This window comes from Mus musculus, chromosome X (genome assembly GCF_000001635.26).
Source record: "Mus musculus strain C57BL/6J chromosome X, GRCm38.p6 C57BL/6J".
In the NCBI taxonomy this organism is placed as follows: Eukaryota; Metazoa; Chordata; class Mammalia; order Rodentia; family Muridae; genus Mus; species Mus musculus.
The window spans coordinates 101,580,919-101,598,170 of record NC_000086.7 but is presented as its reverse complement, the minus strand read 5'-3'; the positions used below and the strand labels follow the sequence as shown (position 1 = coordinate 101,598,170).

The window sequence follows — 17,252 nt, the reverse complement described above, 5'->3', positions numbered from 1 at the left end:
AAGCTTATTTACTCTTAACTACTTCTTTGAATCATTTCTACTATATGGATCAATCAAAAACTCTGGCCTACTTGTATTCTTTAAAAGTGTCCTATACACAAAGACTGAATTGCCAATCAGGGAGCCTGCATGGGACTGACCTCCCTAGGCCCTCTGTACATAAGTTGCACTTGTGCAGCTTGGTTTTGAAGTGGGACTCCTAACAGCAGTAGCAGAGGCTGTCTCTGAGTCTGTTACCTGTCTTTGGGATCCTTTCCTCCTACTGGGCTGCCTTGTCTAGCCTAGTCTTACTGCAGCTTCCTAAGCTAGAGCTGCTTGACATCCCTGGGAGGTCTCCTCTTTTCTAAAGGGAAAGGGAAGAGGAGCAGTTCAGGGAAGGGAGGTGGGGGAAAGACTGGGAGGAAAGGAGGGAGGGGAAACTGTGGTCAGGATGGGAAGAAAATAACTAATTTTGAAAATGTGTCTCATGCATGCTCTGGGTCTTTACAAGTCTCTGGGATCCCCTATGCTTCTTACCCTATATAAACCTACTACTCACGTTTGATTTAGTTTCCTTCTCTAATCAGCTTCCCTCCCCACCCTTCTCCATGTCTCAGAAAAACCCTATGGTGGCCTGTCATGTCTCATGTTACACTGTCACTGCCCGTTAAGCTGTTTCATAATTCCTGAGGCGCACAGTTCCTTAAAGGAATCCCGTACCTTGTGTTTTCACTTAGGACAAATACTTGTAGGATAAAAATCAAGATTTTATCTACTTGCTGGCGAGATGGACTGCATATGTAGTAAATCCAGCATGGTTGAAGCATATTCCCATCCTTTCTGTTGTTCTTCTTTCCTCAAGAAAGTTTTCATTACTTACCAGATTTAATTTCCAAATTCAACTGAATATTGCTGTTATCTGTCCCATACTGCCCTTAAAAGTTATCTAACATACATGTTTGATGTTACTTTCTCTTCCTCATTTTCTTCAGTACCTTATGTAGCCCTAGCTGGCTCTGAACTCACCTTATATCTGAGGATTACCTTTAATCCCTGATCTTCCTACCTCCACCTTGAAAGTATGCATAGTAACATATAACCACACACATATCTTTTGTTTGTTTTTAGACAGGACCTTAATATATAGCCCAGATTTGTTGTTTTCTTCTCTCCCCCCTCTCTCTGGGGAGAGGGAGGACAGGGTTTTACTGGCCTGGAGCTCACTATGTAGACTAGGCTAGCCTTGAATTCAGAGATCCATTTGTCTCTTCTTAGGCATGCAGCACCACACCTGGCTAGCCTTAAATTTAGGATACTCCTATCTCAAACCTTAAGTACTGAGATTACAGAAGTGTGTCAGCATATTTAACAACTTCCTTTTCCTCAAAGTATTAACTCCTAATAGAATAAAATCAAAATGCCTTGGCATGTTACTTATGGTCCTCCACAATATAGTCTGTTCCTATTTCAAAAGTCTTATTCATCTCCCTTTACTCTTGAACACACTTCATGTTGTATATCTATGCCTCTGACATATTTCATCTATAAAGATCTACCCCCTTGCTGCCATCATATATGCTTAGCAGACTCCTATCCATCCTTTAAGATACAGCTCAAATGTTTCTATATAAAATTGACCCTGATTACTTATCCTTTTGGGGATACCTCAGTACTTCGTACTTACTTGTGCTTCGGTACTTAGAACTTTGCATCTACAATGATTTGTGTCAATCTTTCTACGAGAATGGCTCCTCATAGGCAGACTATGTCTTGTTCCTCTGTGTATTCCCAGGGTCTAGACAATGCCTGGCCCAAGTAGAGGTGCTAAGGAAATGTTTGATAGATGAAAACTATCTAATGCTAGGTCCCTTGTCACCACAGCTGGGAAATGATACCATAGCCTCAGAGCATATTGCTGCCCATCACCTGATGTTGCTATCCTCCAAACCACGGGAAGCGTCCCCACCATCTCCCTCATAGGACATCATGCTTTCTTCATTTTCCATGCCCATCCTTGTATTCTCTTGAAGCACACGGGGCTGTTTGGGTCTTAAACTGCCAGATTCCACATCAGAGTCACTTCCACTTTCACTTAGCTGAATAGCTGTAAAAAAAATTATGGTTCGTTAAGAGATAAGCTTGATGGACTAGGAAGATGGCTCAGTGTTACACTGTTTGCCTAACATATATGAGACAGTAAATTCAAAATAACAAAACAAGAATGAGAAAAAGTAATTTTTGTCATAATTAGCATCCTCAGCCTAGTATTCTTAAAGTAGTCTATACAGACTTCATTTGTGCTTATAGTCCTCACCTCTAAGGCATCTCCTTTAACTACCAAAGGCCAACCGTGGCAAGATCTATAGTTTAGAAACTGAGTTTAAGCAACTTATTTCCTTGACTTTAGTCTAATATACCTGTTTTCTATCATCTCTAATACGTTTATCTTATCATTTCTGTTATTTTGCTTTATTTTCCTTCCCTGCTCCCAAACATAACCCTTTAAAGTTCCTACTTGGGCACTGCCTTTGCCACTATTACCTTTATGCCTCCTGTGTCTATTCATCCTCACTTCCCCTAAGGCTAATGGTCATGAACATCCTCTAAGTTTATATTCAGTACTACTTACAGCTCTAATAGGACTCTAACAAAAGAGATAGCTTTTTTTAATAATAGCACAAAATAGTAAAGAGGTTCCTATTCAATCCTGAGGTACAACAGTGAGCTAGACTCACCAAAGAAAGGGTTATCTCCTTCTTCGTCACTCCCAGCATCTTCCTCATCATCTTCGCCTTCAGACATAAGCAAATCCTCATACAAGACACTGGCTTGGGGCTGTTGTACAGTTCCTTCCTCTTCATCTGCAAGATCACCATCTCCATCTCCACCTTCCTAAACAAGTCCAGGTGGCAGGCCATCACTAAGAGACCAGAACACCTTCTTTCCCCCGCATCCCATTTGCTGCCTCACAACAAGTCAAATAATGATAGTGGATCGACTTGTCTAGCTTATTTCAAGAATTAAAGTCAGACAGAGGCTCACTGTAAGGAGACTCTATGATATCACCTTGGGATTTGGTCTGCCCTGCACTACTGGGGCTTGTATCATATAAATGTGTAATGTAATCATAAGCTTTCTGTAAGCATACTCACTGGGGCTAGAGTCTCAGGTTCCCATCCTCCTGATACCCTTCAATATCTACACCAGAGAATTCCTCGCCCAGCCTACCTTGGCCCGGGCGAGCCTGAGTAAGGAACACAAATAGCACATCATTGAGGGATGTGCTTGTAGAGTTAACCATGGGTTAACCTAGGACAGATGTTCTTCCTTGATATCCCAGCCAACCCCACTGCTAGTGGAGGCTGTTTACACAGCTCAAGGCATGTGCATTCCCCACAGTCATTCTTTGGAAATAATAGACAGGGCAAGAAAAAAACCAAAGAACAGGGAAGTTTTTGATCCACTCTTAAGTGTCATCAGAAGGGAATGCTTTCTTCCTAAGCGAAGCTTTTGAGATAGAAAATCCTTCTGGGGCTGGTGAGATGGCTCAGTGGGTAAGAGTACCCGACTGCTCTTCCAAAAAGGTCTGGAGTTCAAATCCCAGCAACCACATGGTGGCTCACAACCATCTATAACGAGATCTGACGCCCTCTTCAGGTGTGTCTGAAGACAGCTACAGTGTGCTTACATATAATAAATAAATCTTAAAAAAAAAAGAAAGAAAATCCTTCTGGGTTTTATTCTCTATCATGAAACCTTGAGAATAGGTACAGCATTAGATGAGAATTATGTTTTGATGCCTCTGGCAAAGACCAATTAAAATTATATATATATTTAATTTGGTTTATTACATAAAATACTATACCAAGTATTCTGAACTCTGTCTCTGAATGCAGCTGGTTTTTCTAGTCAGTCACTTTCTAGGCTGTTCTGATGTCTCAAATATTTTCCCTGAAGGTCTGTTGTGTTTCAATCTGACAACCATTTTATAGACATCACATTTCAAAGCCTTGTTTTCTGGACTAAAGGATCCAGTCATTTTCCATATATACATGGGATCACTCCGTCCCTGCACATTCACCTACGAAGCAGACCACCAATCTCACAAAGAAGAATAACATTCTACCTGTGTTAGCTGCTTTTCTGAAGTAGCACTGGGAATATCCAAGACAGACAGATTGCTCTCATCTTGATATACAGAAGCATCTCGAGAAACACTGAGGGATGTGTTGTTATCATACAAATCAGGAGGCTGCAGCATAAAATACACAACTTAGCTTCTATAAAGGGAAGCAGCTAGAAGAAATACAAAGAATTCTCCTTTATAACAAAAGGACATGCAAAACAACCTAGTTAAAGAGAAACCACAGCCCGGTACAGCTTTTTACACAAATTTTTAGAATCCTTTAAATAGCATTCACTCTAGCAGACTGGCATCTATTGTATATGTTTAAAAACTAAAGTAGAAATGCATAAAGCTTAGGGACAAGTTTATGTATTAACATAACAGCCTCTCTGGTCAGTAAACTACTTTATTTTTCTAAGTCTTGCCTTGCTGTTTTTAAGCTCAGGGATTCATATTAGTTATAGTTTTACTGACTTAAGAGACATGAACAGAAACTGGATAAAGGAATTAATTTCAAAAAGAGCATGGGATGGTTTGACAGTTCATAAGTCTGTGGATGATACTTCAAAGCAAAATGGCATGGTTAGAATAAAAAGCATGGGCTTTGGAGTAAACAGCCCTGGGATTGAGTCTTGGTTCTACCGTTGTTAACCACCCTGTTTTCCTCAACTGTAAAACATGGATGATAATATCTACGTCACAGGGTTGTTGTGAGAATTAAGAGCTTTGTGTATTCAATACCTGGTACTCAAGAAATGATAGCTCCTTTTCATCCCTGAAAAGTGCAGAAATTTACTAAATGGAGTCTAGTCAATAATAATAAGAGAGACTAGATAAAATATTCATGAAATAAACATAACAAGGAAAATAATATTCATCAATTTCACTTTTAAAGTATATCTACAGACATAAATAGACATATCACAGATATGAAAACTCAAAATACTCAGTAGTTGATGTTATGAAAAATGGAATTGATAAGTAACACACCTGTTATTTGTATCTTCCAATGATTAAAAAGATTTTATTTATTCATTTAAAAAATTATGTGGCTGGGCAATGGTGGTGCTTGCCTCTAATCCCAGCACTTAGGAAGCAGAGGCAGGCAGATCTCTGTGAGTCCAAGGCCAGCCTGGTCTACAGCCAAGGCCATACAGAGAAACCCTGTATATATAAACAACAACAAAATATATGTATATGCGAATGTCAGTGTGTGGGTGTGTACATGTGAGTGTAGTGTCTGTAGAGGCCAGAAGGTGTCAGAACCTCTGGAGCCAAAGTTAAAACAGCAAGTCACAGAACATGAGTGCTAGCAACCAAAGTCAGGTCCTCCAAAAGAACAGCAAGCACTCGTAACTGCTAAGCTATCTCTCTAGCCCTATCTTCTAATTCTCCCCAATCATGGTATTACTTTGATTAATACAAAACTTGCTTATGAGCAAGGATTAGTGACAAAAGCCTATACTCCCAGCACCCAGAAAGTTCAATTAGGAAGATCACAGCCTGGGCTATTTAAAAAAAAAACACCAACACAAAACAATAACAACAACAAAAAACCCCAAATGTCTACCCATATAAGTGTCGTAAACAAGCAAGCAAAGAAGATTGACTGAGAAGATTTGATTTTCCAAAATAGAGTTCAAAACATTACCATACAAATAAACTTTCTGCAAAATTTAAAATGTAGTATAAAAATAAAGAGGAATGTGAGAAAGTGTAAAATGAATAATTCCAAAGTATTGAGCTCAATGCAAGTTTCAGTAGAAGTATCCAGATGCAAATACACTACTGACTGTCACAATCTGGAAGTTGAAAATGGCGTGATTAATGCTATGCTCCTATACAATCAAAACTGTATTATGACAGGTTAATCTAATACAGATACTTTCTAATAATGTTTTGATTTTACATATTTGTGAGTAAGGATGGTCACACATGGAATCTAAATTCCTTTAGTTAACAGGCAATGACTTTAGCTAATTTAAAATTTATACATATAAGTGAAGGGAAAGATGAGAGCATGAACTGAAAAGAATGAAGTAGCACTAGCCATACCATATTCTCCATAGGAAACTCACTAAGGATACCAAAGCAGCTACTGCTCAGGAAGGACAACACTGATTCACCAATGGTCTAGGTTTATGACTATCTAAGACCCAAGAAAAGCACATACTAATTGGTGGTTAGGTTCTGCTAGAGAATGATGGCTAGTATCCAAGCTTTAACTTACCAGAAAGTACCTTGTGGAAACTGTGAGCCTATTAGCAAACAAGGCCTTCCTGGGCAACATCACTCACCCAAGCCCCCTTGACCCAATCTGCCCATACAACTCCAAGAGCCTTTCCTGGTTCTGGACCTTGAAGAAGTATCTGAGGGTTCTTTATACCTGGCCCCTCAGTAACCTATGTTTTGGGATGAAAGAGAGAGTAAAAGATAGATAGAGAAAGTGTACGAATGAGACATAGAGACAGCAAAAATCCAACAGAGATCATGTATGGTGCATATAAGTTTGGAGTGAAACCTGGGAAGAATGAGAAATAACCCTACAGGAATTGGAAGGAATTCTGCATTAAAGCATTCAGTTAAATTTGAAAGAGTCTCTGGGAACTTTACAAAAAAAATTCCTTCATATAAAGAAGGAAATAAATATTTATCAAATGCCTATAATGTGCCATACAAATGAACTCATTTAATATTGGAAAGAACATCTTAGAGAAATGGGAATAGAAATGTTAATTTCCCAATATCACAAAAGTAGATATTAGCAGAGATAAGACTCACACCCAGGCCTGTTTTACATCAAACCTCATGTCCTTTCATTCCACCACTGTGTCTCCAACATAGACCAAGGACCTGTTAATATTCTACTTCAAGTCTATTTTTCAAATATGCCAACTTTCTAAGACTAGAGGAAATACTCAACAGGTTCAGTCAGACCAGAAAGAACTAAAAATTTCTTATCCTTCCTTCTTTCTAGTCTTTTAACATAGACTTAAAACAGTATTCATTTAGTAGGAAAGAAATTAACTCTGGAAATTAAGTGATAAAAGCTATACTGACATACTTCTAAAATAATGGGTAATCAGATATCTAGAAGGCACAAGAAAAATATGGACCCTATCTGTAACTGAGCAGCCTACATTCTAGGATGTCCTACATCCCCAAAATTTACCAAGAAAACAATTAGAGACCTAAAGGATGCCTCTGGCTATAGTAGTCAGAAATCTGGTGTTCTCACACACTATAAACAACCACCCCACTCATTCATCCCATAGTTGCCTCTTCTGGATTCGACAAGGCCACAAAGACCCATGGCCCTCACTCACCTTAGCCTTTGAGAAGACAAGAAAGCACACGAAAGGCATATGAAGAGGAAGGACAGAGAAGAATGGTATCTCAGTAAACAGATCTGTTAACATGCTCCCATTTTCCCAAACCATAGAAGACTGTAAGACATTCCCATTCTTTTGGCTTACCTGAGGTGTATATGGCCCTGGAGTCATTGGGTCCAGACTTTCTAATTCTGCTTCCTCCAGAGCTGCTTCTTTAGCTGTACAAATATCTTTCTCAAGTTGAGTCAAATGTTCATCATACTAGGAAACAAATAAAATTAATCAATTCATTCAACATTTAGGTACTGGGCATGCAAAAATAAAACACACACACAAAAATCCCTGTCTTCGGGAACGGAGAGATGGCTCAGTGGTTAAGAGCACTGACTGCTCTTCCAGAGGTCCTGAGTTCAATTCCCAGCAACCACATGGTGGCTCACAACCATCTGTAATGGGATCCAATGCCCTCTTCTGGTGTATATGAAGATAGAGCGCTCATATACATATAAATACATTTTTAGAGAATGCAGTCTTCATAGTATTTCTATTCTAATAGCAGAACACAGATGATAACTTAAAAAAAGCAGAGAAAGAAGTAATGGAATGAGGGCAGAAGGTGGAATATTATATTTGAAATAAAACAGGATAGTGAGGTAAATTTTCAAACTCAAGGACACAACAGAAAGGCTTAGGGAGCTAGATCTTCTCTACCACCTACCTCAGTTAATGTCTGGTGACAAACGTTCACAATCTCCTGAGCAGTCTTAGTATACTGACTCTCAGGCCCTATGAAAGAAGTAAAATGCACACCTCTGTAACTTCAAGAATTTTACATTTTTCCAACATACTGATTTTATACATATATTTCAATTTGTTTATTAAAATAATCATTAAAGTTTGTTTGTTTGTTTATTAAGAAGTTTCTTTGTATAGCCCTGGCTATCCTGGAACTAGCTATGCAGATCAGGCTGGCCTTGAACTCACAGGCATCTGCCTACCCTGCCTTCTGAGTGCTGAGATTAAAAGTTAAAAAGAGTTCGAGGCCAGCCTGGTCTACAAAGTGAGTTCCAGGACAGCCAGGACTATACAGAGAAACCCTGTCTTGAAAAAAACAAAAAAAACAAACCAAACAAAAAAAAGTGTTAAAAAAACCAAACAAACCACTACCTTGCTAAAATTTATTTTTTATGTTATGTTTGTTGGTGTTTTACCCGTGTGTATTTCTGTACAACAAACACATACCTAGTACCCAAAGAGGGCAGAAGAGGCTGTTGGACTGAACTTACAAATAAATGGTTTGGGCTGCCATATACATGCTGGGAAGTCAACCCAGGTCCTCTGGAAGAGTAGCCAGTGCTTTTTTTTTAGGGGGGGGGGTTGAGACAGGGTTTCTCTGTGTAGCCCTGGAGCCAGTGCTCTTAAATCATTGAACAATCACTCCAGCCTCATATATTACAATTTAAAAACAAAAATTGTGGATTTTTTTAATCCAATAGTTTATCGAGTTTTTTTTTATTCTTTTTTTTTTTTCATTTTTAAAGGCATGGTCTCACTGTATAGATAGCCCTGGCTGTCCTGGAACCTATTATGTAGAGCAGGATGGCCTCAAACTCAAGAGATCCATGTGCCTCTGCCACCACACTTAGCTTTAAGTGGAAAAACTTTAAACATATAAAATCAGACTAATTATACCCCAATTAGCCTAATTAGCCAGACTTAACAATTATCAACACATGGCTAATCTTGTTTCATTTACATTTTAATTTTCCAGACTCTCCTCAAATTATTTTGGATATAAGATCTCATGTGTTCTGGACTGGCTTCAAACATATGATCCCTTGGTCTCTGCCTCCTGAGTGCAGGAATTATGGGCATCCCCCCCACTCAATCTACCTTTATAGAACAAGTTCTAAGCTATCCTTAGAGACCCTACCTCAAATAAACAAACAAGAACCCTTATGTAAGTACAGTTGCAGGTATATGGAGGATCAGTGGAGGTTCATCTATTAATAGAACTACTGTACCACTTCGGTATAACGGAGTAGGGAGTATACTGGACCTCTGTAAATTCAATCAATTTTGCCATAAACCTAACTTTTAAGCTAAACTGTATCATATCTAAAATAATCCCTTAAGCCAGGTGTGTTGGCACATGTTTTTAATTCCAGAAAAAGAAGCAGGTGAATTTCTGTAAATTCAAGGCCAGCTTGGCTTACATAGTTCTAGGCCAGCTAGGGAGGGTTACATAGTGAGACCTTCTCACAATAAAAAATGAATGAAAGAATGAATAAAATTAAGATAAATGAACAGCTAGTCAATGTTCAAATTACAGGCCCACACCACCATGACTAGTTGATGTTTTCTTAGCAACTGAACCCAGAGCATTATGTATGGTAGGCAAAAACTCTACCAAAGATACATCTCCAGCTCCTATATGCATTTTCCTATGGTAAGTTATATCTCAATGAAAACATTTAAAAAACTAATGCACAACATGCACTATAAGATTTCAGATAAAAACCCAATGGTTGATGTTTCATAAAATTTAAAAGATAGGTTAATGGCCAGGCATTGTAGCACATGCCTTTAATCCAAGAATTTAGGAGGCAGAGGGAGAAAGAGATATAGTATGTTTCAGGCAATCTAAAGCTACACGGTGAGACCATGTCTAAAAAAACAAAAACAAAAACAAAAATAAAAATAAAAAATGGCAAGAGAGAGTATATACTGGTCTATTAAAATAGAGTTGCTACTAGCCACACAAACACCCCAATTTGCTCTTTCCTGACTCCTATTTAACCACTGCTGATTTCCATTTGCTTTTTTTTGTTTGTTTGTTTGTTTTGTTTTGTTTTGTTTTTTCGAGACAGGGTTTCTCTGTATAGCCCTGGCTGTCCTGGAACTTACTTTGTAGACCAGGCTGGCCTCAAACTCAGAAATCCACCTGCCTCTGCCTCCCAAGTGCTGGGATTAAAGGCGTGTGCCACCACGCCCGGCTGGATTTCCATTTTTTTTTTTTTTTTTTTTTTTTTGGTTTTTCGAGACAGGGTTTCTCTGTATAGCCCTGGCTGTCCTGGAACTCACTCTGTAGACCAGGCTGGCCTCGAACTCAGAAATCCGCCTGCCTCTGCCTCCCGAGTGCTGGGATTAAAGGTGTGCGCCACCATGCCCGGCTGGATTTCCATTTTTATAAGTACAAATGTTCTAGAAATAGCAGCTCCACTTTTTGTTTGTTTGTTTTTGCCAAGCAATTTTCATAGGTTATAGCTCTGAGGAATTTTATTACAAAACATGTTCATAAGTAGACTAATGGACTTAAAATTCATCAGATTACAGCTCCACTTTTTATCTTTCATTTATTATTTTGAGACAGGGTCTCTGTATATAGTCCAGGTTGGCCTTGGAATTTATAGACATCTGCCTGCCTCTGCCTCCTGAGTGCTGAGATTACAGGCGTGTGCTACCACGCCCAGTTTATGTGGTGCTGGGTATTGATCCCAGGTCTTTCTTTATTCTAGAAAAGTTCTCTGAAATATATTCCCAGACAATAAGAAAAGCTTTCACAGATGTAATCCATGAAATTTACCTATTAGCCGGGCGTGGTAGGGCACGCCTTTAATCCCAGCACTCGGGAGGCAGAGGCAGGCGGATTTCTGAGTTCAAGGCCAGCCTGGTCTACAGAGTGAGTTCCAGGACAGCCAGGGCTATACAGAGAAACCCTGTCTCGAAAAACCAAAAAAAAAAAAAAAAAAAAAAAAAAAGAAAAAAGAAATTTACCTATTGCTTACCATGATATAATAATAAAAGTATACCATTTTGGGGGAGGAAGACTAGAGATAGAGCTTAGTAGGATAGTTTACCTATCACACACAAGGCCCTGGGTTTAGTCTCTAGCACCACAAAAAGTATACCATACATACCTGTAAAGCTTTCTAGCCATAACTACTATAATTATTATAAGCCATTACACGGATAACAAAGGCCTTTTCAGGGGCTGGGGAGAGGGCTCAACAGGTAAGAGCATTTGTTCTTGTAGAGGATTCCTAGGCATTTTCCAACACTCACATGGTGGTCCACAACCATCTTTAACTCCAGTTCCAGAAGATCCGACACCCTCTCTGACCTCCTTGGGAACCAGGCATAGCATGTGATATAGAGACATATACAGCACAAAACATTCATACAAATAAAATAAGCTAAAAGATGAGTCATTTTCAAGTAAAACATCCCCTAAGCATACATAATCTATTCTAAAATATGTGAAATGGAGCCACACATGATAGCGCCTTCATCTCAGCGCTGGGGAGGATAAAGCAGCAGATCATCAACTCCAGGCTAACCTGGACTATAGTTAAATTTGAGGCTGGCATGTAACAGTTAGAGACCTTCTATCTTATATCCAAAATCTAAAGGTTAGAGATAGCTCAGTAGTTAAGAATGCTTTCTGCTCTTACGGAGAACCCCAGTTCTGATCTAAGTGCCCACATCAGGTGGCTCATAGTCACTTGTTTTAGGAGATCCAATGTCCTCTTTTGGCCCCTAAGGGTACCCATATTCATTTTCTCTTCTCTCTCTCTCTCTCTCTCTCTCTCTCTCTCTCTCTCTCTCTCTCTCTCATATACATACCAGAAACATGAATAAAAACAGTTTTTAAAACTTTAGAAAAAAATCAGACAGTGTTGGGAATATATTTTGATGGTAGAGTACTTTCCTGGCATGTGCAAAGCTCTAGGTTCTATCTTTACTACCCCCCCACACACAAAATATGCAAAATAAAATAAAATAAAATTCACTGAGCAGTGGTGGCATACGCCTTTAATCCCAGAACTTGGGAGACAGGCAGGCATATCTGTGTGGGTTTGAGGCCACAGTCTCAGAGCAAGTTCTAGGACAAGCTAGGGCTACACAGAGAAACACTGTCTCAAAAAACAAAACGGATGATGAGGATGTATCCTTATGCCAGGCACAAATAAACCAAAAAGAGAGCTTAAGCCAATCACTAAAATATTAAGGACATACATGATTAAGAACAGTGTAGTGGCACTGACCTTTTATCTAAGTACTACAGAGGCTAAGGCAGGAGGCCAGTACAACTTGTAACACCAAGATACTGTCTCACCTAGCCTCACCCCCAACATATACAAAGTACAGCTATAGCTTGTTTCTGGATTTTTGATCTCCTAGTTTTGGTTTTTGTTTGTTTGTGTTTTTAAAGACAGGATTTCTCTGTAGCCTGGCTCCTGGAACTTGCTCTAAAGACCAGGCCTCAAACTCAGAAGCCCACCTGCCTCTTCCTCCCAAGTGCATGTACCGCTATGCCTACCTTGTTTTTTTGTTTTGTTTTTTTTTGTCTTTGTTTTTTTATCTCCTAGTTCTAATCAATCAGTAGTTTGATATTCAAAATATTGACAGAAAGGAGACTACATGCAAAGGTTCTCAGGCAAGCCATGCATGGTGGCTTAAGCCTGTAATTTCAGCACTTTGGGAGATTGAGGCAGGATAATTACAAGTTCTTGCCCAGCCTATAAAGCAAGACACTTGCCCCTGTTCCCCAAGACAGGGTTTCCCTGTATAGCCCTGGCTTTCCTGGAACTCACTCTACAGAACAGTTTGGCCTTGAACTCAGAGAACCACCTGCCCCTACCTCTAGGTGTACACCACCGCCACCCAGTGAGACTCTGACTTAATCAAAATTTATTGTAGATCCAGAATGCTGGCTCAGTGCTTAAGAGCACTTACTCTGCAATCATGAAGACTAGAGTCAGATCCCAGTATATGCATAATACTCTGAGCATTCCCCAGATTTGAGCAGAACAGACACAGGAGTACTGCTGGGGCTTGCTGGCGTCATGCCTAGCAAGACCAGGTTGCAGGTTCAGGAGGAGAACCTGCCTCAAAGGAAGATGCAGAGAATGAGAGAAAAGGATATCAAATCCCTTCTAGCCTGTGTCTGTACATAAGCAGATGAACAAGCTTCATGTGGTGGTTATGTAATGATACAGACAAATCAAAGCTACAGAGAGGCTACAGACCTCCTTAAAATGAACTAATATAACACCAGTTTCTGTATACTGGCTCTTATGCCTACAAGGACATGGACTAGAAATTCAGCCTTTAGTGTTTTTCAGTTTGAACATATAAACACAGATCAAATTCTTAACATGCCAATTTTAATATGAAGGCAATTAGTTTTACACGTTTGTAGTGTTTCTCTCTGGAAATCATTTTGAAAACATCTCTTCCTACTTCCTTTGAAAGCAATACCTCTAAAGAAATATTCACTAATAAATAATGCCTCTAGAATATAAAAAGAAAATTACAAATGCTATCCCTTGCTTATGTTTTTATCACAGGCTATCTGTAACTGCTGCTGGTTTTAGACAACCTATGTTCACAAGTTTGTTTCCAGATATTTAATTCCATTTTGTTACTATGTAAGAAAATTAGCATTTAAGTCTTTATAATGAAATATGCTAGAGTTGGGTAAACCACTGTTAAGTATATACACATACCCAGACATTTTTCTTACTGTTATCTTAGCAGCAATTCTTGAATGAAGAAGTAATGAAGCAAAGAGATTCACAAACATCCTGAACAAAATTCTGTATGTATCTTTTTTCTGGGTAGAATAAAATTATCCCAAGGTCTACATCCACCTCCATAAACCTAAAAATACACTAGGAACTTACTAAAAGTATGCTGACGAGCTGTAGGGAAAAAAAGATAGACATACAAAGGTAATGGGGCCTCTCTGGGAACAAAGTGTTGAGGCTGCTGGGAGGGAGAATTAAACAGAAATAGAATTCCAGTTTCCTAGACCTTACAAGGAAACACACACAAACACACTAGTTGTTTCCAGAATGGTGCCATAATTACCAGGAAAGGTAAATTAATATAAATTATCATTCTACCCAACAGATTAAGTTACTTACTAGCAAAGAAGAAGAAGAAAAGAAAAAGTAGAAGAAGAAGGAGGAGAAGGAAGAGAGAGAGAGGAAGAGGAGGAGGAAAAGAAAAAGAAAAAGAAAAAGAAGAAGAAAGAAAACCTGTGAGTATATTTCACTTTTTTATTAAATCATGGCCAGAGGGACCGAAACTGTCTTACTGAAAAAAAATGTATTTACTCAGAGTTTACCCAATTAAATAAGGATTTGCAGAGCTTAGAGAATCATGTTCTTTTTTTTTTTTTTTTTTTTTTAAAGATTTATTTATTTATTATATGTAAGTACATTGTAGCTGTCTTCAGACACTCCAGAAGAGGGAATCAGATCTCGTTACAGATGGTTGTGAGCCACCATGTGGTTGCTGGGATTTGAACTCTGGACCTTCGGAAGAGCAGTCGGGTGCTCTTACCCACTGAGCCATCTCACCAGCCCGAATCATGTTCTTAAATAGTAGAAATTTAATGACTGCTTTAGGAAAACAGAATGTTATTTAAGATTTAAAAAAAGTCTTTTTTTTTGTTGTTTTGTTTTTCGAGACAGGGTTTCTCTGTATAGTTCTGGCTGTCCTGGAACTCACTTTGTAGACCAGGCTGGCCTCAAACTCAGAAATCTGCCTGCCTCTGCCTCCCGAGTGCTGGGATTAAAGGTGTGGGCCACCACGCCCAGTTAGAACAATTCTTTTTTCCTGTATTTGCAGTGATGTAACAAGAAGCAAACAAGCATTATTACTGCCAGATAGCTGTAAAATTACAAAGACAACTACCTGTTCACTAAGTAAACAGCTTTGCTATCACTCCTAGGCTTACAGTTCCCTTAATGCTATTTCTACCATACTAGAGATAACCCTCTCCTATAAGTATCACACTCATACATGAAGAAAACAATACCAACACTTAGGAAGCAGAGGCTCACCTGTCTACATAATCATTTCTTCAATTGATTAAGCTGAATGTAGTAGCATATGCTTTTAATTACAGCATGCAGGAGGCAGAAGCATGTAGGTCTTCATGAGTTTAAGGCCAGCCAAGACTACAAAGTGAGACCCTGTCTTCAACAAACAAAATGGCATTTTTTTTTTTAAAAAAAGAGGCTATTATGACCTAGGTTTGTTTTTATTGTTGGAGACAAGGTCCTACATATAGCCCTTGCTGGCCTGGAACTCAAGAGCTCCTCAGTGCTCTTAACCATCTCACCAGCCCCTTAAACACTAAAATAGGTATAGTGGCTACATAGGGTAGCTACATAGGCTACTCCAGGCTAGCCAGGGCTATACAATGAGATAGAATTCACTATGTAACTCTAGCTGGTCTGGCCTGGAACACACCATCATGCTGGCCTCAAACTCTCAGAGATCTGCCTACCTCTGCTTATAGTGTGTTGGGATTAAAGTTATGCTGCCATCCAAAATTATGCCCAGCCCAAACTTCAAATTTCAATAACGCATACAGTACTACAAAAGTGTATTTAAGGAACCACTGATAAAGAGTGACAAGGAATGCTCATTGAGCCTTTATTCAATAAGTAATGAAACACTTCGAAACCCAACTCCCTAGACCTGATTTTAGCAGCTTTCTTATACTTGAGATGGACTTCTTCCTTGTCATTCTACAGCACCACCTCACTTTCCAGGCGCTGTGCCCTTTGGCCCATTGGCCTTTCTTTCTAATATTTATTTTATAAGGCCCGAGAGGTGGCTCAATAGTTAAGAACACTGGATGCTCTTGCAGAGGACCAGCATCCACATGATCTCTTTCCTCCCTTCCTTCCTCCCCACCTCTCTCTCTAGCCCAGAGAATCTGATGTCCTCTCTGGCCTTTGTAGATACTGCATGCACATGTTACACAGACATGTAGTCATGATTTTTTAAAAAGAACAATTTTAAGCAGGTGGTTGGAGGCATAAATCTTTGTCTAGAATACTGTCATCAAGAAAGAGATGGTAGTTGAAATATATGAGTAAGAATATTCAGCAAGGAGACTAAAAAGGCATGAAAAGGTTTAAAAGGGAAGACATCTGTCATCACAGTACAGTTTCAAAGAAGTGACTAACTCTTGGAGTAAGATTAAGATAAGGACTATAAATGGCCTATTATCAAGGGGAATTATGTGATCTTGTTCACTTAGGATATACTTGGCACAGTAGAAGCTATATTGGAGTAAAAAGCTGGATACAGAGGCATAAAACTGTACAATCCTAGCACTGAGGAACTTGAGGAAGATGACCAATTTGAGGTTAGCCTGAGCAACATAGCAAGACTATCTCAAAAGCAAAATCAAAAAGCTCTTTTTGAAACATGAATGGGAAATGAAAAGATGGAGAAATACTGCATATTCAAAGAAACATGGCTATCATTAAAGCAGAATGAAAATTTTAAATTCTATGGAAATAGTCTTGTATATAATGTGGCATATATGAAGGAGTTAAAATGAAATGAAAACTGGATAATGGGATGGGTTTTTTTGTTTTGTTTTTGTTTTTTTCAAGACAGGGTTTCTCTGTGTAGCCCTGGCTGACCTGGAACTCACTTTGTAGACCAGGCTGGCCTCGAACTCAGAAATCCACCTGCCTCTGCCTCCGGAGTGCTGGGATAAAAGGCGTGTGCCACCAACACCCGGCTGCATCTCAAAAAAAAAAAAAGCCCTAAAACAAAAGTCAGTGCAAAACTTCATGTTAAATAGTTTATATCTCCATTCTATTGAGACATATCCTAGACAATCTCTAACATTGTCTCTTTGAAGTTTGCTTTTGAGATAGGGTCTCACTATGTAATTCTGGCTGGCCTAGAACTCTATGTAGAACTCAAAAAGACTTGTGATCTAATTGTCTTTGCTTCCTGAGTGCTAGAATTAACAGTGTGAGTCACCACACTTG

At 39.1% G+C, this 17,252-nt stretch overlaps 1 protein-coding gene across 11 annotated transcripts in view; it reads right to left on the bottom strand.

Moving 5' to 3' along the window:
- Window positions 1-17,252, bottom strand: part of Taf1 (TATA-box binding protein associated factor 1) — a 74,218-nt gene that overhangs the window by 3,619 nt on the left and 53,347 nt on the right. For 5 of the 11 annotated variants that reach the window (XM_017318514.1, XM_017318515.2, XM_017318512.2 and 2 more), the window contains 6 exons: window positions 8,156-8,223; window positions 7,582-7,698; window positions 7,432-7,437; window positions 4,106-4,231; window positions 2,715-2,871; window positions 1,906-2,083 (listed from right to left, as the gene is read on the bottom strand). In XM_017318514.1, coding sequence (XP_017174003.1) covers window positions 1,906-2,083; window positions 2,715-2,871; window positions 4,106-4,231; window positions 7,432-7,437; window positions 7,582-7,698; window positions 8,156-8,223 — 652 coding nt within the window. Of the gene's footprint in view, window positions 1-1,905; window positions 2,084-2,714; window positions 2,872-4,105; window positions 4,232-6,335; window positions 6,508-7,431; window positions 7,438-7,581; window positions 7,699-8,155; window positions 8,224-11,352; window positions 11,564-17,252 lie in introns of those variants that run through there. The other 6 variants (XM_017318516.2, XM_017318513.2, XM_006528050.4 and 3 more) reach the window with 3 other exon arrangements.